General features: G+C 58.7%; 2 protein-coding genes across 5 annotated transcripts in view; both read right to left on the bottom strand.

Moving 5' to 3' along the window:
* The window catches only part of CAMK2A (calcium/calmodulin dependent protein kinase II alpha), a 36,865-nt gene extending 23,669 nt beyond the window's left edge, over positions 1-13,196 (bottom strand). For all 4 annotated transcript variants that reach the window (XM_056350525.1, XM_056350527.1, XM_056350528.1 and 1 more), the window contains exons 1-3: positions 12,928-13,196; positions 7,116-7,210; positions 2,541-2,600 (exon numbers count right to left, since the gene is read on the bottom strand). In XM_056350525.1, the coding sequence (XP_056206500.1) occupies positions 2,541-2,600; positions 7,116-7,210; positions 12,928-12,989 (217 nt within the window). In that variant the 5' untranslated portion in view covers positions 12,990-13,196. The remainder of the gene's footprint in view (positions 1-2,540; positions 2,601-7,115; positions 7,211-12,927) is intronic.
* Positions 13,197-17,651: 4,455 nt separating this feature from the next.
* ARSI (arylsulfatase family member I) lies at positions 17,652-23,486 on the bottom strand. The gene is made up of 2 exons (XM_056350524.1): positions 22,578-23,486; positions 17,652-21,441 (listed from the first exon to the last, which is right to left on the bottom strand). The coding sequence occupies exons 1-2, from the start codon at positions 22,895-22,897 to the stop codon at positions 20,040-20,042; spliced, it is 1,722 nt and encodes a 573-aa protein (XP_056206499.1). The 5' UTR covers positions 22,898-23,486; the 3' UTR covers positions 17,652-20,039.
* Between the last annotated feature and the right edge of the window lie 637 nt (positions 23,487-24,123).

The raw sequence follows: 24,123 nt of genomic DNA, 5'->3' as shown, positions 1-24,123 counted from the left end.
CTCCCTGTTTTTCTCTGACACATAATCCCAGCTTTTCTGCCTTCCTCTGCTAGAAGAAACACATTTCCTCTTGTTTCATCTCACCTGGGAGGGGTTTGGGGGTATTGCGCCTGGGATCCCGCAGAAGCCAAACTGTTCAAAGCGGGGATTAGGCAAGCTCGGTGCGGATAGGGCCAGTCTAACCATAAGCAGATGGTCCGGATACATCCCCTGCTTGGGGAAGTCCCAATGCCTGTGGCTGCCAGGAGCCAAGAAGGTGTAAGAAAGAGCTGCCGCTCTAAATATAGCCTGATCCTACATGTATCTGTTACTGACCACAGAAAGAGCTGCACCGGCCAAAGCACTCCAGCTCAGTGCTGAGAGCCAAGGCAGGAGCAGGACACGGCTTCAGGAATGAGAGGCAGAAGACAATGGGTACCTGGATGGAGTTAAAACTCCAGGGCTGGGTGTAGCCAGAGTTTCCCCAATAAAGCAAGGCTTCCTGAAGGAAACGAAGCTTTGGGAAACCTCAGCTGTCCAGAACACATTGCCAGGTGCTGTGAATGTGCTGGGGACCTGGACCTGCCCTCGACCACCTGTGCACAGTTTTCTCTGCAAGGCTCTCCTGCAGGCACGGTGCAAAGCTCGGGTTGATTCCTCCAGGATCACAACCGCAGCACAGCATTCCCATGGGAGCTGGAGGGACCCCACCTCCCTGCAGGGAACAAGAACAAGGGGCCAGCAAAGCCCCTTGTCAGCTGAGGTGCTTCTCCTGGGAGGGGGTAGAGAAGGTTTTCCTGCCTGGCTATCCCCACACCGCGGGCAGCAGTGACTCCTTCCTCTCATCAGGGCTGGGCTGCTCGTTCCAGCTCCTGGGTGGGTCATCAGCCAGCTTGGCGAGGGAGCTGCGGGCCCAAGTTTCCAGGCAGCAGGAGCAGGGGGGGGGTGAAAGGAGAGAGGGTGTGGGGCTGAGGGATGGAGAAGAGCCTCCTGGGTATAAAGAGCAGTGAGACTGGGCTGGTTAGCATCTCATGCTGTTAACCCCTTCCAGCCCCGTGCACCAGGGTTTCTCTAAGGCCAAACAGTGAGGTGGGGTGCCGGGCTGGGGGAGAAGGCACAGGGGGGCTGAGATGTTTCTGTTCCTGGTGACCCCACCAGCATCATGGGCAGGGATGGAGAGGGAAGGGAAGAAGACTGGTAGAGAAAGCTGGGGCCATGCTGGGAGCGTGGGGAGCTCCAGCTGCATGGCCCAGCAACCTGCAAGTCCTCGTGGGGGTTTTAATATTTCTTGCTATTCACGTGCTTTGCAGTGTATTTCCTTCAGGTCTCGGCAATCCTCCTATGTATTTTGGTGCAAAGGAAAGGCACCAGCTGCTGCTCTCACCAGGGGAGGCTGGACTCCCCACCAGGACCCTGGCAGGGCAGCTCCTGTGTGGGGCATGGGTCCTGCCAGAGCAGGGGCAGGGGGGGACAGCAGCCAGATCCTGCAGGGTCCAGCACCCCAGCAATGCAGCGGAGACCTGCCATGTGCCTGGGACAGGTGGAAGCTGACAGGCTTTTTCTGAACTGAAATATTTATGGGGCAGGAGCCGCAGGGCTGGTCCCAGCGGCCCCAGGGTTCGGCTCCCTGGATCTGCTGCAGCAGGATCCAGGTCACCAGGAGTAGTGACAGGGCCAGGAAGGAGCTCAGCCAAAGGCGAAACCTTCCAGCTCCGGGCTGCGGGATGTGAGGGCTGCAGAGCTCCTGTCCTATCCCCAAACACATTCCAAAAGCTGCAGGATCCCATCTGAGTCGGCACATACTGGGGTGCAGTGGAGGGGAGAGGGGGTTCATCCCTGTCTCCGCTGCCGGACCAGAGACCAAGAGCCTGCATCAGCATCACTCTCAAGGCTGGGGTTTGGGATTTTTTTACTGCAGTTTTTTCCCCTCCCCTCTCTCTCTCTCCTTCTGGCCTATTTTTGTCTTTTGCAGGGGCTCAGGAGTTTTCCTGAAACAGCTTTTCCGAAGGAGGCTACTCTCAGATGGACGATCGGTGGGAAAGTCTTCGCTTCCCCCCGCCATCGCTCCTCCTACACGCCCGGCGCTGCTGCTGCTGCTCGGAGCTGTAGCCGCTTTTTGGAGCATGCAGAGGAATACAGCACCCGAGGGGGGGACAGGAGTAAAAATAGTCCCCTGCAGCCTACTGGGGCCCTGCTTCTCCCGGAGGGAGCTATGGCCAAGTGGGTTAGTTAGGACCTACTTCAGTCCCCCCGTGCTTGGTGGAGGCCCTTCTTCCCATGACCTCGTTTGAAGATGCTGTCTCCTGTGAGGAAGGGGAGGGACAGCTCTGCAGGTCAACGGGGCAGGCTTCCACCGAGCCCCTTCCCCATCTCTGGGATGGTGGCTGGAGTGCGAGGGAAGGACAAACAGCCCTGTTGCAAATAGGGCTGAATTATTGGTGAGGACTCCCAGCCAGGGCGGGGGCACGGGAGGCAGGTGGGCAGCGGAGCCGGGCATGCAGCACCGGCAGATTTGCCCGGCTCCTTGCCAGGCACACGGCGGGAGAGCAGGGTGCGCTTACCAATGTTGGGGTGCTTCAGGAGGCGGCAGATCCGGGCTTCTCGTTCCAGCTTCTGGTGATCTGAAAGAGGCAACAGCCCTAAATTAGGGTCTGGGGAAGCAAATAAACCGCTCTCAGCTCCTGCCATGCTCTCTTGGAGGAGCTGCCAGCACAGGAAGCCTGGGGGGCATGGAGCAGCCGGCGAGAAGCAAACCCATCCTTTATAACTAAACAATAATGGGTTTGGGGACATGTTCAGCATCGGGGCCTGATGGACAGTATCCCAGCATGGATGTGGCCCCCAGACAAGCCTCCAGGTACTGATGCTGTGGGCAGTCCTGGGCTTTGGATGATCCCTCACCCTCCTCTTTCCCAACAACTCCCGATCACCTCCTGAATACCTGGGCTGCCTGAAAACACTGCCGGCAGCACCTGTTCTGTTTTCTCTTATTCAGCCAAGCACAGGCAATCAGCAAGGACACTTCTGGCCCCACACGGTACAATTTGAACGACTGAAGATAGAGCTGATCAGTGAGAGATGTCAAGCTGAAATGGGGTTATCCGCTTCGCTCCCCCTCTCCATCCTCAGCCATTTCATATCAGGTCCTTGCTCTCCCACATTGAAACCCCCTGGCTCTGAAAATTTGCTTTTCTCTGGTGCCTGTCTCCAAACAGGCAGCACAGGTCCATCTCCCTGGCTTTCATCAGGCTTGGGGATGTGAGACAACAGAGCCCTGGGCAAAGCAAGTTGAGCTGAGCCAAAAAAGCCTCCACCCTGGGGCAGCCCAGAATGAATTTCCAAATCATTTTGTTTCTTTTTCCCTGCCTCTGCACTTCTCTCCCTCCTTATACCTGACCCAGTCACCACACATGGAGGTGCCTTGTCTGGAGGCATCTCATGCTAGCAGGAACCCAGCAGCCAGGAGAAGCGATGATGTAATTAGGGCTGCTCGTCTCTCAGCACTACCGCTGTTACCTTGCAGGTTCACACCCCAGAGTCTCACTCTGCATCAAACCAAACTTGGGTGTCTCCAACCACTGAGACGTGAAGGTGACACAGCTCCATCCCTGCAGGGGCTGGAGCCTTCCCCAGGGCTCAATACACCCCATCCAGCAACCATGGGGCTCGGCATGGGCAAGTTGCCCGAGGACTTGTGGTGACTTTATCAGCCTGTGCTGGGGTCTGTGAGCCAAAGGCTGGAACAGCCTTAGTGGCCTTGTTCAGGTCCCCACAGCATTTCCCCTAATGGGAGACAACCTTCCCGGGGTGGGAGGAGGTGACAAGGAAAGGCTGGGGTTTAGCCTGTTCCTTTTCACAACAAAAATCCATTGTGGGGTGAAGGACAGGGATGGCATGGAGGGACAGTATGACCAATGGGGCAAGCACTTCTCTGGGGAACAAGGGAGCTGCTTTCTGCCTCCTCTGCTGCTCCTGCCTGACAGTGATCTTAGGTGAGTCACTGATTGTCACTCTCTGCCTCAGTTTCCCCATCTGCAGCCTGGAAGCTGGGGCCACATGTCCCATGGGGAAGCCCAGCATTGCTGGTGTCCAGTAAAGCTCCTTTGCTTGCTTAGAAGAGCCCAGAGATCACAGGCAAGGGCAGCAAATGCAACCCTGAGTATGGAGCAGGTCCCGGCACCGCTCTGTGTGCCTGCACGCTGCTGCCAGCTGAGCCTGCGGCTGCACAGGGGCAAGTGTGGCTGCTGGTGGGGAGCAGGAGGTTGCCCCATCCCTTCCTCAACACAACTCAGCTCCACTCCAGCTCCCTGGCTAAGTTGCAGCAGCAGCAGCACCGTGCAGCCCCCCCAGCCACTGCCCCCCTCTTTGTACCCTCGCAATCTGTCACCACCAAAACGCCTGCGAAGGCAAAGCCCGGCACAGGCAGCTTGGCGGGGAGTGCCAGGAGGCTGGTGAGGTTTGATAAAACACAAACAGCACAGGGAGGGGGTGGGAGACCAGTGAAAACCAAGCAAAATGTAAAATGGATCAGGGAGTTTAAAGGGGGGGGGCAGAGATAACGCCACTCCAAAGGGGAACGGGACAGCACTGGAGACCCAGTGGTACCCAGGAGGGGCTGGGAAAGGTGCTTATCCCTATGGGGTGAGGGTCAGGGACCCCTGCCCAGGGACCCCCGGGCAGTTGCTAGCAGCGATGCCCCGGCAGAGCGAACACCGACACATCCAGCTGGCCATCGAAGGGCGAAGCTGTGTGGGTGCAGAGGCTGCTGTGCCTGCCAGGCTGCAGCACCTGGGGATGCAGCTCCTGGTAACCCAGTCTCTTCCCCTTGGCATGCCCCAGCGTTTGAACCCCTGGTAGGAAAAACCCTGGGGAAGCCTGGCCATCGCTCCCCTTGGAGTCACGGTCTCAGCTGCAAACTGCAAGGGGAAGAGCTGCCTGAATGCCACCCAGGGAGCGAAGGCAGCCTGTGCTCCGGGGGCTTTGCTCTTTGCGAGTCTGCATGGGTCCTACTCGGGCAGAGCTTCCCTGCAGTGAATGCACAGCAAGGACAGGCTGGGAGCAGGGCCACAGCCCAGGGCAGGATCTCCGGGTCTGCCGTTTCTTCTGAGCATCACACAGATACAACCCCTGCATGGGGCTGCAGGCTGGTAGGGGACCCCCCTGCTTGCACAAATCTCTAGGACAGGGCTTGCAAGGGCTTTGCATGTGGGTGGGATGGCTGTGCCAGAGCAGTGGGGCAGAGGGACAGAGGGACAGATGGACAGGATAAAGGGACAGGGGGATGTCCCTCAGGCACGTGGACCCTGTTGAACTTGGGGGGCAGCTGCCGTGGGTCAGGGCATCCTGCCACCTACATGGCATGGCACATCCACCACGCAGCGAAGTGCTGCTGGGGGCAGTGAGCCTCAGCTGCAGCCCCTCTCCTACCCCACAAATCCAGTTGCTGCCTGGACCCAAAACACATTTCCCCTCCAAAAACTCCCGTTTCTCCCCTGCTGAAAGAGGTTGTCTGAAGAGATCATGGCTGGGGATGTTTTACAGCTCCTCTCACCTTCTCCCCACGCCTCTCCTCCCTGCACACCTGCCCTCCTGCCTTTTGTGTATGACACAGCCAGTGGCACGTCGCGGTGAGACACCTTTAGGGATTGCTCCCAGCCTGGGGAAGCACCATCCCCCATGCTAGCATTGCAGAAATGGGGGTTTCAAGACCATTAGCAAAAGCAGCTGGTGAATCCAGCTGCCAGAGCAGTGAAAATAACCCCGGCGAGATCTCTCCAAGGGACAGATGGACACAGAGCCACTGCAGAGACAGCACAAAGCCCAGAAGAGGCTGGAGAGGGGCAAACTGCTGGACCAGGCGAGCAGAGGCAGGAGGGAATAGAGGGAAGGTGGCTCAATCTGCTCCTCCAGGCAGCCCTGCAAACCCGGGGGCGTTTGCTGCCCACCCCGGTGCCAGCTGGGCACGCAGGCAGGAGCCAAGTGCCGAGGCCAGGACCACACACTCTGCCCGGAGCCCGGCTGGCTGCCCTGGGCTGGGAGCCTTCGGCCTCAGAGGAAGGGAATGGTCTGCATCTCTGAAGAGGGGCAGGGGCCGGTGCTGGGAGGAGCTGGGGGGTGCTCAGCATCAGCGCTGTGCTGCTTTCGCAGCACTGCGGGAGGGAGATTGCAAAGCACTGGTTTAATTTGAGGTCAGGAAGGATTTTGTCACCATTTTCTGCATTTCAGTTTTGCCTCCAGAGGTGAGCAGTGGCATCAGGGAGAGAAACTGAGGGAGGGATTTAGTTAAAACCTCCTGGCAGGGCACTCGCTCCCAGCACCCATCCTGCACTCCCCGACACATCCAGCCAGGAGGAGCTGGAGCCAGGGTCACAGCAGCTGCTGTCCCATCCTCTCCATCCTCCTCATCACAGCCCCTCTGCCAGATGCCTGGGGACAGAGGGGTCCCTGCCTTTGGGCAAGGGCTGGCTGAAACTTTTCTGTGCTGGCCCAGCTCAGCCTTGCCCCAAGCGAGGAGCAGCCAGGACAGATCTGCCAGCGCCTCTTCCAGCAGCAAAGCAGCCAACATGCTCCATCAGAGCAATTAATTGGACAGCAGCAAGGGGTGAGTGTCCATCTCCAGGGAGAAATGAAATCATACCCCCACTTGAAGGACCTTCCCATTTTATTGATGTAGGTACACAAGTAAGGAAACATCGCCTGAGGCTGGCGGCAGCTTGACTTGCTGCAAGGCTGTAACCATCACTTTGCTGTAACATGGCATGCAGGGTGGAGGGGGTGTCTCAGTGAAAGAAATGAGGTCCTACAGCTCCCCAGGCGGGTTGGGGTTTGGGAGTCCCACAGAGCCCTGGCACAGCTGGATGTGGGTGCATCCCTGTGATCGGGTGGGATGCAGTGATCAGCCACCAAGACACCTCCGCAGGATGTTCACCCCATCCATCAAGGAGCTCAGTGTGTCCTGCAGTGGGGACAGGGTGGGATAAAGGGTCCCCCCCTGCACATCAAACACCCCCTACCTCGCTGCACATCAAAGGCATCATTCTGGTACTGTGAAGAGGGGACAAATTCCCTGCTCTGCAAACCCTGCTCCGCAAACCCTGCTCACCTCCTGCCTCCCCAAAAACACCCCCAGCGCCTACCTCGAGCAGACAGCTTCTTGGTGTTGATGATCTTGGCCGCATACTCTTGTCCTGCCAACACCTTCACGCATCTCCGGACGATGGAGAAAGCACCTCTGGGAAGACAAGAAGCCAGAGGGAGAGATGAAGGGCTCAGCACGGGCAAGGACACGGCTTAGCCCTGATGTGCCTGTGGGGCGAGGGGCAGCCACAGTCACGGGGGCAGACACAGGGATGGGTGCTGGAAGGGGCTTGGAGAAAACACCGAGGGCTCTCAGCTGGCTTCACTACACTGCTGCCCTTGGGGAATGACGAGGGCAGGCACAGGTACACCTAGGGATGAATGTAGAATTTGCCGCTTTCGGCTCCCCTGGGACACTCCAGCCATCGTGCGCCTTTCGTCCTCTCCCTCCCAGGCTCTGCCCTACCTATCCCTGGGAGAGAAGGGGCAGTGATTTACCAAGGGTATTGGCTCCCAAGGGGCACCAGGATGGCTGCAGCCGCCATGCAGCACTTGGCCGCTTCACTTCAGTCTGTGTGTGTGGCTTCGCATGCTCTAGACCTTGCAATCACAGCAGCACTTTGCAGAAGTGGGTGCGAGCACCAGCCATGGGTGCAGGTGAGTGGTGCAAGGTGTTCCCCCCAAGCTGCAAAACTGTCACACAGGCAGGGAGAGCCCAGGGGACCCTACAAGCAAGGACTGGAGCAAGGCTGGGTGGGGAACTGATGCTGCTGCAGCTTGCACACATGTGAGCCAACGTGCAAGGGTCTCCTGGGACCTGGCAGGGAAATGATGCTTGAGATGCTCCAAAGCAGCCCCTCTGCCCCCGTACCCCATACCCTGAGCCCTGCCAACTCATTGCACTGAAAGTGCACCGGCGCGATGCCAGGAGCTGCGGCATTGCACACACACACGCACTCCAGCCCTGCTGAGCACAACCTTTTACCAGGTTCCCTTTTCTGCCAAACCCTTCCAATTGCTAAAATAACAACTATCAAAAGCAATCCCACCTCCTGCCCCACCTTCCCCCCGCTCCCCGTCGCCCCGCTCCCACTCCCTGCCGAGGAATAAAAGGCCACAGGCTGGCGAGCAGCCACGGATAATTGATTTAACTGGTGGGGGCAGGTGGAGACAGGCAATTTGGGTTTGCATGTGATCTTTAGGAGAGCAGGCAAGCGGCAGGGTGCAGAGGGATGAGGCTGGAGCCCCAGCGGAGCCAGCCGCCCACATGCCAAGCACCGCCGTGCAGAGCAGTGCTCGCGGCACGTGCCAGGCAGGAGCTGGGGAACAGCATCCCGGTGCTTCCCAGCCTCCCTGTCCTGCCATTTAATCCTGGCTGCTGAAGAGCTGAGCTGTTAATGTTCCTGTAGTCTGGGGTAGATTAATGGGAAAGGAGGGGCAAAATGCTTTGTGTCCATCTCGCCATAAGTGGGGGAGACCAGAGCCATTGCCAGCCCCATGGTGCCACTCTCCCCATCCTGCCAGGAACCCTGCACTGCCCAGGCTCTGGGGGCTTCTGTGAGTCCCTGTGACCCATCTTTCCTTTTTTTTTCCTAAAGACACATATGCTGCTTTTGCAGTGCCAGGAGAGCCTGCAGCAGTGAGCCTGGAGAGCAGGAAAGCCCCCACGCCTACCACCCCAGCTCGGAGTTTCTGTCCCAGCCACAGGGTTTTGCTGTGGGACCTCCATGGGGTTGGAGGGACGTAGGTGTCCCCGACCCATGGTGCCTGGAGACTCCCAGCCACTCCTGGTCCCAGTGCCCACAGCCACTCAGTCATCCATTTATTCAAGCTAAACTGAACAGCAGTGAAGGGGGAGCTGTGGGAAGCGGGATGCAGCAGCTGGAGACGGGATGTGCTGCACAGGCAGAGTGCAGGGTTTCACACCTCTGGCTGCATTTGTGGCTTTTGGCTCCTCTGGACCTTTGTAACAGAAATCAAATGTTTGTTTGGGCTCCATGAAGCACAGGCAAGACCCGATGAGCCCAGAGCAGGGGGACACACAAGGCACTGGGTGTGGGTGCAGGACACCAGCGTACAGCATGCTTGCCATAGTCCCATCGCAGTCCCAGTCGAGTCCTTCAGGGGGTCTGCACTGGCTGGGAACCCCCCACATTGGGTGTTTGACCCTGCTGGGCATTACACAGCAACCGGCTCTGCTCTCCATGCCAGGCTGCTCCTTTGCTTCCCATGTGTGGTCTTCCCAGCCTGGGGGAAAAAATCCCCTCTTGGCTCCATATAAATCCAGCATCTCCTTCACCACAAACCCAGACACCCCTGCCTGCACCAGGGTCTGACAGGGCAGTGCAGGCAGCGCAGGGCACTTGGCCAGGCAGGGGGCTCAGCTCCATCTTGGTGCAAGAAACCCCTTTAGAAGGAGATGTGTCCTGTTCCCTGGCCGTGGGCAGTGGTGTGGGTCCCTTCCCTGCCGGGGCGCTGGCTCTTTGGATGGGGCCAACCCAAGCGCCAGTGGCAGCTGCAGGCCCCCGTCTCTGCCTGGCTTGGAGATGTGGCATTCATCCCAGCCATGGCAGCATGTCCCAGTGTTAGCTGGTACATTACCCGCAGGGCCATGGGTAGGGACCGTGTACCTGCCCCCCCGACGGCTGCCGTTTCAGGGTGATGCCAGACCCGCAGCCCAGCAGCCAGCCCTGTCCCTCCAGCCCTGCAGCCCCTGTTCCTTGGGTCCCCCGGGCCAGGCATGACCCCAAGCCTTGTCCCCACGGCCTCCCCCCACCAGCCCCAGCAAAGGCTCTGCCACCGGGATGCTCCACTTCTCCCTTCTTCACACCTTCCCTGCCAGCGCCCGGCTGCGCTGCTGCTGCCCTCCCTCTCTTCAACACCTCCACCTCCTCCGAGGCATTTTATCTCCTTTCTAGAGAGAAGAGTGTGGGCTGGGGATTTTTTGTTCCTCTATATATTTATTTTTTTTCCTTTCTAATAAAACCCCTCTCCTGCAGCTCAGGGAGCAGAGGGGCTGATTGTGCCGCTCGGCACGGTAATTGTCTCCAGCCTCTCCCTGAACCTGCTGTGGGGGCGGATTTGGAGGCACCAGTGGAGCTGCACTTCATGTTTGTCCTACTCCAGGGGGCCGTGGGCAGGATCCTCTCCCTGTCCCCCTCCATGCTGCTCCCTGCCCTTGCCTTGGTCCCCTCCTGCAAGAAAGGTGCAGCGGGGGGGATCAGAGCAGCCCCTCACTTGCTCAGCTTTGCCGAGGCTGCCGTGGGAGCAGGTTTTCCCCAGCTCCATGTCCCCTGCTTGGGACACATGTCCATCCCAAGTCTTGGAGGTGTAGGGATGCTCCAAGGGCTCGTGCCCCATAAGGCAGGCTCTGCAGACCCCCCTCCCCATCTCTGCCCCCCATGAAGCCCCATTGTAGTGTTACCATTAGGTGTATGGCACCTTAAACCCCCAGCTTGCCTGGATGTCAGCATGGGTGTCAGCCAAGGAGATGGCAAAGCAACACAGTGGGCGCAGCAGCCTGGCACCCAGCAACTCCGCCAGCCAGGCTCGTGGGCACCCCATGTGTCCCCCCAGCAGAACATCCCAGTGCCTTGGGGACAGCAAACTCAAGACAGACCCTTTCTGCTCTGAGTCCCTGCAGGACGCTGCTCCCCTTCGGGGTCTGGGTGGGGGAATGCCATGCTGCCCACCCTGCCTCACCCCTGCCAGGACACCCCCACCCCAACCGGCACCGGGAGCATCTCGCCAGAGGAGAAACACCGCTTCCCACTGCAAACGGCTGCTGCAGCAGAGCAGAGGTGTGGCGCTTCGTCCTGATTTACCCCTCTAAGCCCATGAAGTGGAAATTTCCCCATGGGAAACTGCTGATTTTTGAATATGCCGGGATATGCTGGAAGCCATCCCAGTGGAAAATCCCCAACCAGCTCCATGGCGCCTTGACCAGCCCGGTGAAACCTCCAACCTGGGAACACGCCTCAGCGCTGCAGTGGTGCCTGCCCCCCAGCACCGAGGGGAAAGCTGCGGGGTGCCCCAAGCTGGATGTGCTGCCCCAAGCTGCCAGCCTCACCTCACTGCCCCTGCATCACCCTGGGAGGCTCAGTGGACCAGGGTGTGATGCTCGCAGGGGGCCAGCAAGCCACTGCGCCAGATTTGTTCCTTTATTCGTCATTGTCTAAAAATGCATCTGTCGAGGTGGTTTTACACCATGGTGCCTGGCAGCATGGGCAGCCCCTGAGCCTGGGTGCTCACCCTCTGTGTCAGCACCCACCTAGCAAAGCACTGCACCCCAAATGCCTCCAAGAGCCCTCCTGGTTCCCCCCTATTGTGCCTGGCCTGCCAGCTCCCCTCCACGTCCCCGCAGCCGTGTCTGCCCAGCCAGGGCCCAGCAGCCACCCAGCAGCCACTGCCTCTCCTGCCCACTCCCTGCCCACCCCCTGCCATAACCACAGAGCCTCAGAGCCCAGAACAGCCAAGAAACCTCTGGAAAAAGCAGGTCCCAAACCCCACCAGCTCCCCATCACCCTGTCCACAGTGCCAACTGGAACTGTCCCTGCCTCGGGGACCTGCTCCCCGACCCACTGCTCCCTGCCAGCCCCTCGCAGCCAGCCCGACGCCGAGGGGACGGGCGTGCATGTCCTGGGACCAGGGCTCTGCTCATCTCCAAGGAGCTGCACTTTGTAGCAGCAACCCGGTGCCCCCATTTGCCTGGGGAATATTAACAACATTCAGCCTGGCACAATGTCCTCCCCTGCTTCAGCCTCTCGATTTCTCCATCTTTGTCCTCTCCCCTTCTCCCTCGCCCCCGTTTCGCACACCCACGTGCATGCGGGTGCACATCTACGTGCAGGCTGCCCTGCGCCCCGGCGATGCAGGGCTGCAGGGCTGGAGCCCATGCCTACGGACGGACACAGCTGCCCAGCTGAAGCACAGGCACCAGCCACCTGGCACAGGCACCCCGAGCCTGCCACCACGCCGTCAAGATGCTCTGAGGGCAGCACTGCTGCACGCCCCAGATTTACACACCAGTTCCGAAAAAAGGCACAGAAACCACAACACAGGCATACGCCTCCTCGCTCCTGCACCCGTTTTACAGCCACACGCTCAGTGAGACCTGGAGCATCCCTCTGCCCTGCACAGAGGACCTGAAATCTCCTGCTCCACCCTGGGGTGCTCAGTGCCCCCCAGGTTCGCCCGGCTGTGCACAGGCATTTCTGTTTGCACACACATGCACACACATATGCACCTTAACCCAGGCACACGCGATGACACCCGGACCTACCGAGCTGAGCCCTCCCTGGCAGGAGAGCTGGGTCAGGCAGGGCTGTGTCTTGCCCGGGGGGCACTCATACTGGGACAGGGGCAGGGAAGGGAGACACCCTGGGTCTGACCAAGAGCCACCGGGATTCTCTGGAGGCTGCCAGGCAGGCTGGGACTCCTGCAGGACTAGCCAAACCCCGGTGAATCCACATGGAGAAATTCCCTAAAGAAATGTGAGGGGCACCCGCTGCTTTGGCTTTCCTCCTCAGCTGTCCCGTCCCTCCTCCCAGCTGGAGAAGTTCCTGGGGGAGCCAGCAGCATCGTCTTTCGGGAGTGGCTTTTCCGTAAGAGGGGCAGCCGCCCCCTCCCCGGGCAGCTCCAGCCCCCTGGGATGACCTGAGCCCCTGGCCAAGCACGCATCACCAGCCACCCGAACTTGGGAAGGGAGGGAGCAGGCAGGGCTGGGGCTGGCAGCCCCCACCCTAACCCGAGTCCCCCTCACCACTCCGTGCCTGCCTCGTCCCATCTCCAGTGCTTCCCGGCATTGCTGAGGGTCTTCCCCAGCCGGTGCACAGCCCCACTCCAAGCATCCCAGCCCTGTCTTCAACTTACTTGCCCAGTTCTTCAAAGAGCTGGTACTCCTCGGTGAAGCGATTGCAGGTGATGGTGGCCATCCCGAGGGGCTGGAAATGCTCCCTCCCCAGTGCGGAGTTTGGGGCAAGCAGCTCTCCTCTCACTCCCTCCCTCTCCGTGTGCTCCCGGGGCTCTCTCCTCGCCGAGGTAAATAAGGGAATATGTTTGATTGACAAGCCCGGAGATAATGATGAGGGCAATTTGTCTTCTCAGCTTCACAAGCCTTCGTCAGCATCCCCGTCCCCATGGTGACCACCGCTGCCAGAAACGCCCTGTTTCTGTTGCCGGGGCAACTGCTTCCCAAACCCCCGCCTGCCGGTGGGGACCAGGGCCCTGCTGGGGACCCAGCCCTGGGGGCTGCCCAGGGGTCACCTGCCTGCTGCAGGGGTGGGGGAAGGTTAAAATGCAAATATTAAAGGCAAATTAAAGGACATGGCAGTGGTGGAATAATTGGGGCAAAAAAGGTTTCCATGGAAACTGTGGTTTCCATGTTGCAGCAGGATGCTGTTGCCCCGGCAACTGCCTTCACCCCTCCCAAAATACAGGCCCTGCTGGTGCCTGCAGTGGCATCCCTCTGGGGCCTGGGGGCTGCGGGACGGGGGACATGCTGCAGTGGGTCCAGGCAGGTAGAAGCAGATGGAGCAGAAGTGTGTCAGAGGAAGCTGGAGAAACCATGGCAGGTCCCCAGGTCCCCAGACTGGCCTGCCATCAGCCAGGCCCCCGCGGGGGGCTGGCCCCGATCACTCTGCAGGGAGGGCTGGCTGTGCTGCGGAGCTGCTCCCCGCTCCCCACTTCGCTGCTGGCTCTCCCCACAGGCCCCAGGGCTTTCCAGGGAGCGGGTCCCCAGGGTCCACCCCCACCATGGGGCAAGCATCTTGACCGAAAGCACAGCTAAAGCGGAAGCAAAAAGGCTCTGTCGAGGGCTGGCATTTCCCTGCTGTGCCCAAGCTGGGCGGACAAGCAGGGGATTTCAGAGTTGGGGGAGGCGGAAGGTCAGCCCCCTCCTCCTCCTCCTCAGGCTTTCTGCTGCTGAGTCTCCTCTCTGCTGCATTTAACATAAGGAAGCAAAAAAAGGGCAATAAAAGTGGAGTAACAAGGTCCAAGACCTCACGGGTGAGGTTTCCCTCTGAGCCCGCATTGCTGCCAGCACCCCAGGCAGCACCCATCGGGGACCCAGTCCCCTCTCCACCATCTACACTGTCCCTTGCAGCTTTCCACCTTCTGACCCCACCAAAGAGCTTTCTTCCAAGCTTTTGTCCTGTTTCTGGATGATTTTGCAGCAGCAGGAGTCCCCAGCACCCCTGGAGAAGGGACTCCCACTGCTGGCTGGGAGGGCATTGCCCTTGGCAGCTGAGATGGGTTGAGTTCCTTTTCAGGATGCCATGGAAGGGTTAAAAGGAAAAGAAAAGGCTCTAACCAGACAAAAATAGGGAGAAATCTTTGAGAGGAGAGAGAGAAGGAGGAGCAGAGAGAGAGAGAAGAAAGGAGGTGGAAGTGGAGGAGGACAGCAAGTGGCGGAGTGAGGAAGAAGAGGGGGAGGAGGAGAAAGGTCTAATGGCTTTTCCATTAATTGCACCATTACCCACCTTCATCCCCACCTTGCATCCCCACATCCAGCCTCCCGCTCCTGCGTGGCTGTGCCGGAGGGGACCCTGTGGCGCTGGTGGCAGAGCAGGGACCTGATTCCCACACAGATGGGGCACGAGGATGGGGCCATGGTCCCCAAGGGGTGACAGCCCCTGGCCATGCCACCTGCCACCACGTGGGCAGAGCACAACGGGCACCCTCACGGGTGAGAGTGATAAACGTGTGCGATCTTTGCCCTGGGGATATGATAGTCCCCGAAACGCCTCCCTGCCCGTGCACATCTCCTCTCCATCCCGCTCCCATGTGAAAAGGGGTTTCATTTGCCACCCTGGGGGCCATGCCAGGAGGCGGGGGGCTGCTGGGGGGGCTGGTGCAGCCGGATGCTCGGGGGAGTGCTCTCCTCCTTCAGCTTTTTCCTGCCAGCCCCCCGCAGCCCCTCAGAGCTGAAGAGCGAGAGGAAGAGCCCCCCACACCAGGGACCCAGGGACACCCGTGGGCAGACATGAACCCCCGCCTCACTCCTGCCTGTGCTAACTTACGTGTGCCCACAATGTGACCTGCCCCAACTTCCCGCGCCCACCCCCACGCTGGCATGTGTGTTCAGCCCCCCACACGTGACTCGGCATGCTCCCGTAGGGACGAGGGATCCATCCCCTCCTTCCCCCCAGGAACTCTGCTGCAGCCTTGACCGCCGTGCCCCGAACCCCTCGCCTGGGGCAGGGGGTGATGTCAAAGCCCCCCACAGGGACCCTGCCTCCTTCCCGAGGCAGCGGCTCTCCAGGAAGGGTTTCTCCCTTCCCGCTCTCCTCTCTGTTCATTTTTTTTCCTCTTTTCCTCAGCATTTTTCCCTGTCTGAGGGTGAGGGGGTGTCAGGCTTCTGAGTGCTGAACACGCTCTGCTTTGCCGATGATGTTTTCCCAAGCAAGAATTGCTGTGTGGCTCCACTCCCCAGTGCCTGGGGACAACCCAAGGGGAGCAGGAGCTCTGGGTGGGATCTTCCCTCTCCGGGCTGGGGGGTGGTTCCCACCAGCACCCAGGGAGGGGAGTAGTCCCAGCCCTCTCCCAGAGACCTCTGGATCCTCTTCGGATGTCTCTTCTTGGCTGGTGTCTCTGTTCCCAGCCACCCCAAGGTTTGCTCCTGCAGGGCTTTGGAGAGCCAAGCTCCTCTCCCGCTGCCGTGCTCGGGTCTGGCCGCCTGATGGAGACGTCCATCCCCTGCAGCTCCTCTCCATCACTGGGCTGCCTCTTCAGAAATATATCCTGCTCTCCCCGTGCTGTTCCAGCTCTACCTACAGATATTTAGTTTCTGCATCCCAGAATGGGACTGCCCCAGGATGGGCACCCGAGGTCTGATGCCAAACCCCAGATGCACGGGGTGGGCAGCTGCCCCACGGGGCTCAGGGAGGACCAGAGTGTCCCCAGGGGGCTGCAGCAGGTCCCCCCTCCTCACAGGGGACAGGGCTTGCATGGGCCTCAGGGAGCCTGCAGCAGTGCCTTGTACGCAAAACCAGTGGGGCTGCAAATAACATATTGCACAGATCCCAAAATTACTGGGAGAGTTTCACACTCAAGCTGGGGTCTGGGGGATGCTCAGTTGCTGTCCTCTGGGAAGCTGAATTTGGGGTTATTTTTAGAAAAAGATTATAAATACCATGGTAAGGAGAGCTGATTTACATTTAGGGTTGTGTTTGCAAATGTGCCCTGTCCCTGCGAGCCCCAGCGCTCGCTCCTGTGGCCACATGAAACTGCTTTTGGCTGGGTCAGGTTGTCCCCAGGGCCACCCTCTTCCCACCACCAGGGCCCGTGGGCAGGGACTCTCCTGTGACATGGCTGTGGATACTTGGGGATGTCCAGTGCGTGCCACGCAGCTCCCCTGGGCCACCACGCAGTGGCTCTGGGTAAGGAGAAACCTTTGCAGAACTGCACATCCTGGGACGCCTGGAAGGAAAAAGGACACGACTGCCGGGCACGAGATACAGCCCCTGATCCACAGCACCCTTCCGCAGCATGAGGTGCTCAGGGTGTCCTACCACCCTCCTACCATGGCAGTTTGCTGAGATGTCCATCCCCTTTCCTGCTGCTGAGCTTCCCTTCCTTCTCTCGGGTGGAAGATGCTGTGGGGCTGGAGAGGCTCCAAGGTACCCTCAAACCTGCCTGAGCCATCCCATCCCCATCCCCATACACATCCCCATCCCCATACACATCCTACCCCTGCCTCCATCCCACACCAACTCCATCCCACCCGCATTCTTATCCCCATCCCATCCCCATCTGGATTCTCTGCAGCCGGCAGGGTGGAGGCAGCCAGTCCATCCCGATGGAGCAGAGGCAGACACTGCCCTGCTATCCCACCCCGCTCTCACATCCCCCCAGCCCAGAGCCCCGCCTGGTCCCAGATGCATCCCCCTGCCCCATCCCTCCTGCACCCAGCTCCTGCCCAGGATCTGCAGCAGCCTTGGGCTCACACAGCTCTTCGAAGGGTGGTTGGGAAGGAGGGGAGCGCTCAGCCTGTCTGTGCACACGTCTCCTGGGTGCAGCATCAGGGCTGGGCAAGGGAGCTCCACCACCACCTGAGCATCTCACCAGCTGCACTAACCCCTTGGCAGCCAGAGCACACAGGCACTCCCAAGGGGCTTGAACTGTGTGAAAACATGGGATTTTGGCACATCACTGCATTTTTCCCCACAGAGACCATTAATGAACAGTGGTGGGATGGGGAGCTCATGCAGCAGCCACCACCTTCCCAGCCAAGGCTCTGCACTTTCCAAACACCTGGAGATGCTACTGCCTACTTTTCCTCTCTGTTTTCAGAGGCTTTCCTTCAACTGTTTCTTTTGTAAAAATTCAGAATGCAACATTTTATAATTAAAAAAAGGAAGAATGAAGATCCAACGCTATGGCTAGGCTGACTGCGTGAACCCGGCATCATCCCAGCACATCAGAAACTGGAAATGAAGCAAGACCAGATGAACCTTATCATGGGGCTATTAGTAAAAATGAAGGGAGAAAAATCAAACATGTTTTCATGGAAATTTCCATTTTTGAAGGAAAAAAAAATAAAAGAAGGACTAAACTTGGATGTGTTTATATAAATATGGAAATGAAAGCTGTTTCCCAAGCCTTGTTGCCGCCCCATGGCCAGCCCCGCTCTCCCGCTCCCTCCAACACCGGTTCTCCCTTTGCCATGACTCATGCCTGAGCCCCCCACAGCCATCATCCCCTGCCCTCCTCTGGCTCCTTCTCTGCTTGCAGCAGCCTCCTCTTCTATCAGCAAAGCATTGCTTTATATTCAGCAACCAGTTGGCTTTGCCAAACGGCAGCCGGTGCCGCAGCCCCGCTGCCGACAGGCACGTTGGTGGCACGCATCCCGAGGAATCAAGCTGGCCGGTTGAGGTAGTTCGAGGATGTGCAGCACGCTTCTGGGGCTCGCCTGTGGGCTGGTCCCCATGGAGCAATGTGCTAAGGGAGTCGGGGATAGAGATGGAGCTGATGGAGGAGCTGGGTGCCCCTCTGAAACCTGTCCTTGATGCCACTGCCGGGGACATGCCTGTAGGGCTGCATGGGGCCGATGGGACAGTACGGTGATGGGCGTACGCAGAGCAGCTGGGACCAATGCACACACTGCCACGGTCTGGCTTTGCAAACTCCTTCCCACCTCTACAGCAAGAGGCCTCCTCTATTCTGCCTTGCTGTCAGCTTTTTTTTTTTCCTTTGTTTCTATAGAAAATCCCAATTCCCCCAAATAATCCAGCTAAGAGTAAGAAGAAAAAAATACACAAATGTGTCATTGCATTCTCTTCCCGTCCCCGTCCCTTTCTCACACACAGGGCTTGAAAGCACACTGAAAGGTATTCAGTGTGCACGCTGCCAATTGTCACATCTTTCAATGACAGATTTTAAATGAATGTTATTTTGCAAGGGAGAGAGAGAGAGAGAGGGAGAAAAAAAAAAAAAAAAAAAGAAAGCCCACACTGCTCATCCAAGAGCTGACAAGTCCTAACGGGCCTCATTTTCCAGAGACAAAAATAACTATTTTCAAAATTCACAGCAGGGCCTTCGCCTACACACGCTGCACCAAGAGAAACCTGTGGGGAGAAATGTAAAACACATTGTGTAAATGGAAATGCACCATGCATCCAAAATGCTTTTAAAGCTATTTACCCTCTTTCATCCTCGCCAGCTCTCCTCTGAGCACAAGTACGCACGCTCACACCCCGCCGAAGGCACGGGGGCATGGCGCTTTGCTGGCTGCCCCGGCTCCCAAGCTGCCTGGCCCCCAGCAATCTCATGGGCTGGCTCCCCATGGTAGGTGGATGATGGGGAGTTGGTTCCCCCTGCTACTTGCATGCTGGTGGGAGAGCGGTGCCCATCTGCAGCGAGGGGACATGGTGTGGCGCTGGCAGGTGAGAGTCGTTCCCGTAACCCCCCCTCCCCAGCTTCGAAGTCCTGCAGCAACAGAGCAGAACATCAGCTTCTGCAGAGACCTTCTTGAGATCTTCCTACCGCCCCAGGTTCAGCAGCAGGGATGTGGGGACGGGGACAGCCCCAGCACTGGGAAGGAGCAGTTGGGGGGTGGGGGGTGGGTGGATGCATAGAACGCATGGAGAGGAACGTGGGTGCCTACAGCCATGCACATGGGAGGTCTGGCCAGGCAGAACTATGGAGGAAAGGATCTGCTGGGTGGCTGACCCACATGAAGTCCACCAGAGCTTGGATCAAACCTGCGTCCCAAATGTGGGTCTGTAGAACAATATCTGTCCTCTGAGTGCACCCAACCACTTCTCCATAAGCCATAGTTCCTCACCAGGGCTGCTCCCGGCCCCCCAAGCCAGTGGAGAGGAGAAGCCATGGCTCCACATGAGGCCCCTGTAGCAGCAACCTGAGTCCAGCCATGGCAGTCTCAGGTCTGACACCCAAGGTCAGGAACCCATCCTTCCACAAAGAAGTAAAATAGGGAAACGCCACGGTCTTGGGTTTGGGGGAGGCCCTCAAGTTCCCAGAGCAAAGGCAAAGAAGACAGCTGCCTGGCAGCAGGCCGAAAGTCAGGAGCATGTATATACAGGGAAATGAGGAGGGACAACCTGCAGGCAGAGCCACTGAGGCTGGCCAGCCCCTCTGCATCACCACCCCAGGGTCCCGCGCTTCCTCTGCCGCTGCACTGGCCAACACTCAAAGCTTGCAAATGCCTGCAGAGTCCTTGAGAAAAGGGCCTCTCTTTCCAGAAGGGGCTGTGCATGGGCCATCCCAGCTCAGCAGACTTGTGCACCACCACCAAGCAGCACGGCTGAGCCCACACTGCCTTTCCTTGCCCACTGGGACCACCTCCCTGTAGCCACCGGTCCAGCCAGAGAGGAGAAGGATTCTGGAGTGAACACCGGAGCAAGAGAAAGCAAGAGAGTGCTGGCCATCTCCCTGTCCATCCCTCTTCCACACTCCCATCCCACGGCACTGCCGTCTGGAGCTCCACCCTGGCCAGGCTGGGTCAGTGCTGGGGGATTCTCTTGTCAGATGCGGTTGGACATGAGCCTGGTGTTCAGCTTGCGGAAGAAAGAGCGCAGCTTGCAGATCTTGCACTTCTTCTTTTTGTTCCTACTTTTCAGGGGCTCCCCACCACCTCCCCACTCCTCCACATCATCCTCGCTGGCCCAAGGTCCCCAGGCACCACCGTTGAAGTCTGGATGAGCCCGGGGGTTCTCCGCAGGGTACCGCACCGGGATGGCCGTTCGGTTGTAGTGCACCAACCTCATCAGGAGGGTCCTGACCACATCTGGGCGCTGGTCCGAGAGGTCATAGCGCTCGTAGGGGTCAGCGGTGATGTTGAAGAGCCACAGGGACTTCCTCAGGCCATCGGTGAGACGTTCCAGGTTCCACCAGCTCCCTGGGAAATTGGTCAGGGTCTGCGGTGGGATCCAGTCACTGTATCCCGGGTCACCAGTAAGAAGCTTCCACTCCCCAACACGGATGGAGGCTTGCACGGCCGTGTTCCATATACCAAAGCCGTCCTCCAAGGAGCCGTACTTGGCATGGTTATACAGGGGGTCGATGTTGTGCAGGATTTCAGTTCGCGGTGACTCCTTGCCCTCACTGATGGCAGGCCAGACGTTGTAGCCATCCAAGCCTGGGACGTTGCTCAGGTTGCCCCTGGCCAGGCTGACCAGAGTTGGGTACCAGTCCGTGATGTGAACCAGTGCCCAGCTAGTCCGACGCTTGCGCTTGATCAGGGGACTGTGGACAAAACCAATGCCACGGACTCCTCCTTCCCAGTACGTCCCTTTACGGCCCCGTAGTGGCCAGTTGCTTCCCCCGGAGAAGGTTTGCCCGCCGTTGTCAGTGGAGAATACGATCACGCTGTTGTCGTAATAACCGTACTTCTTGAGGGCCCAGGTGATGTTCTTCACCGCCTCGTCCATGCATGTCACCATGGCAGCATACTTGCGGCGAGCGACGTTGCCCATGGAGCGGTAGCGGTAGATGTACTCCTTGGGTGACTGCAGAGGTGTGTGGACTGCTTGGAAGGCCACATAGATGAAGATGGGCTCCTTGGGGCTGTGGGATGCCAGGATCTTGCTGACACGCTGAGCATAGAGGAAGGTGGAGTACTTCCCACTCTGGTCCCAAGCCACGTCCTCGCCTTCGTGCAGGTCATAGCCACAGACACCCGGCCCGTCGCAGTTGTCGTAGGTGTAGTAGTCCACATTGCCCGTCAGGGAGCCCAGGAAGGTGTCAAAGCCCCGACGGGTGGGCAGGCACTCCTTCTTGTAGAAGCCAAGGTGCCACTTGCCTACCATGTGTGTGGAGTAACCGGCTTCCTGCAGCTTCTGTGGCAGGGTGACCTGGTCGAGGGGCAGGCAGTTGGGCTGCCGAGGGCGGATAATGGAGTGCTGCAGCCCCGTGTGGATCTGGTACCTGCCAGGGAAGAGTCAGGAGGAATCAACGGCAATGAGAAGCTGTGCTGGGTGGGAATGCGATGGCACTTTATGTGCTGGAGACCCCACATGCATGCAGATCTCCGTGTCACCTGACCCAACCCCATGGAGCAAGCTCTGCGGCAGGGACAGGGAGCTCCTCATCCACCCAAAAGTACCAAAAGCAGATGCAAAAAAAAAGAGGGGGCTCAGCAGACATGTCAAAAGCACACTGGTCTGCTCTCGCAGGATGCCACCAGCAGCCATCCCCACTCCTGCCAGCCCAGGGGAGGTGGCTGGGCTCCGTCAGGGCTGGGCAGCACAAGCAAGAGTTGCACAGCAATCCCTGTGGGTTTGCAGTGCCCCACCTGGGTGCCTGTGCACCCCTGTCCCCCCTTGCTTTGTGTACCCCTAAGATTCCTGGGACCCCTCTAGAGCCATCAGGAGGGAAGAGGGGCTTTTGCCTGGACCCTGGTGGGCTCCACCACACCCAGGCATTAGGTACCACATCCAGGGACCTCCCTGGGGACCACTCCTCAGAAGAGGACAATCTGATGAGATCTGCCTCCTACGTTGAGTGCTGAGCTCCCAGCACTGCTCCAGGGAAAGCCCCATCTGTCCCAGGAGGCAGAAGGGCCCAGAATAAGGGGAGACCTGACTGTGCCACATGGGAGAGGGTGCCAGACCAGCATCCAGCTTGCCCTGGCCAGTGCAGCACCGAACACGCAATCAGGAAGAGCACGGTCTAAAGGACTCATAGATGCAGGGGAGGATCATCCTTTGACCTCACAGCCCAGCAGCAAAGCCCAAGGGCCAGTGTAACAGAAGCACAGGACAGCTCCTTGCCCAGAACTAAAGGACCTCATGGCCAGAGACCACCTTACCCCAAAGAAATGTATGTTACCCAATGGCATCCGCATTTTTGGCCTTGCCATGTGCCGCTATTTATTCCATGCAAAAATCAACCGTTTACCCGGGAAGCCTTCTAGAGAAAGGCAGCAAGATGCTTTTCTCTGGAGGATCTCCACCATCTGCCAATACACAGGGGCATCTGTCTAGCAGCAATCTGGGGGTTAAGCCCCACAGAGCTGAGGAAGGGACAGAAGGGGGGACGTGAGTGGGCAGGCACTGGCTTACCTGCCGGTTATCAGCTGGCTCCGGGACGGGGTGCAGATGGGCTGGATGTAGTAGTTCTCCAGCTTAACACCCTCCGCTGCCAGCCTGTCCAGCGTTGGCGTCTGGATATCTGAGCCGTGATACCCGACGTCATGGTAGCCCTGGTCATCAGTCAGAATGAAGATGATGTGGGGTGGCCTGGCGAATGCAGGAGGCAGCGATTTCTCCATGGGGTTCGTGGCCACATCAGCCACCAAACTGGGCTTCATCCAGTCCCAGGATAAATAGCCAAAGCTGAGCAGGCTGACGAGCGAGAAGCCCGTGAGGGCATAAACGGCCATCCCGAGCACGCTGCGCTGCCTGCAAAGGGAGCTACTGTCCCGGCATCGTCTCAGAGCCACGGAAACAGGGTCTCCCCCTCCTCCGGGTGAGCCCCCCAACCTAGGGGATGGCCCCCAAAACCCCTGCAGCCAGTTTTGCAGGAGCAGCTCCCATGAAGGCACACTCGTGTGCACACAAAGAACTTAATCTGCCGGGGCTGGGTTGCCTTCAGTCAAAAGAAAATAACCCTCGCGCCGCTCCAATCAAACACATCTGCACGGCAGGACGGGCTCCTCGCAGTGATTAACGGCAGCCCCAGAGCTGCTCACCAAGCGTCCCGAGCACTAGAAACACTTCCTGGCTTCCTGGCGTTTTCGCACTGGCGTTATTTCTTTATGAAGAACCCCATAAAAACCTCACCAGAGAAAGTAGCTGGATTCTCCTCGGCTCCAGCCCTCTGCCCGCCCAGCTATCCAGATAGCTCGCTCAGGATATGATCCCTTTCTTTAAAGTCCTGCAGAAGAGGGTGCTAAAGTTCAAGCCCAGTGGTGCCGAGCTCTCCTCCTCACTCTCCCGGGAAGAGCCGCCCTCTCCTTTTCCCACCCTCTGCTCCAAGGCAGAGTCCCAACATCTGCCCGGGACGTGGGCTAAGCTGCCAGGTTTATGGGGAGCCGCAGGCTCAGCCCCTCCCAGCTCAGCAGCTCCAGGAAAAAGCTGGGAAGCCCTGGAGTGTGCAGGGTCCTAAGCGTGGTATTCCCTGAGCTGCTGGCACTACCCTCCCCACTTGCCCCAAGACGCGTGATGCATGGGCCATGGCCACGGTGGGATGCTCAGCTGAAGCCCCCACAGCGTCCAGCCATGGAGGGCAGCGGGAAGGGCTGGGACCCCAGGAGGGATTGCTGGGGCCAGCTGCCTGCGCTACCAGAATCACCATCCAAATAAATCTTGGGCAAAGGGAAATTGCAAAAACTTGTTGGGACACTCCCAGTGTTGAGTAAAACCACCCAGGGGCATGCAGAGCACTGCAGAGTGAGGCGAGTGCTGCTGCACCCATTTTCCAAGTGGGGAAACTGAGGCACAGAGGGATCATTCTTACTGGCCATGGCCACAGCTAGCCAGTGGCAAGGTTTGATGTGAATTAGAGATCTCTGCCAGCTCAAGGGTACTGGTCTGAGCCTGGGGTACTGGAACAAGGGGCCAGGTCAGTGCCCTGATGTTTCAGGGGCGCTTCCGGGACAGACGGGTG

Source organism: Falco biarmicus, chromosome 8, assembly GCF_023638135.1.
Source record: "Falco biarmicus isolate bFalBia1 chromosome 8, bFalBia1.pri, whole genome shotgun sequence".
NCBI classification, from domain to species: Eukaryota; Metazoa; Chordata; class Aves; order Falconiformes; family Falconidae; genus Falco; species Falco biarmicus.
This window is presented reverse-complemented; position numbering and strand designations above follow the sequence as displayed.

Bases quoted from the DNA above. Each gene is read 5' to 3' on its own strand.
- ARSI (XM_056350524.1), bottom strand. From the start codon at position 22,897: ATGGCCGTTTATGCCCTCACGGGCTTCTCGCTCGTCAGCCTGCTCAGC. The intron at 21,442-22,577 runs GTAAGCCAGTGC...CTTCCCTGGCAG, and splicing joins AGCCAGCTGATAACCGGCAG to GTACCAGATCCACACGGGGC.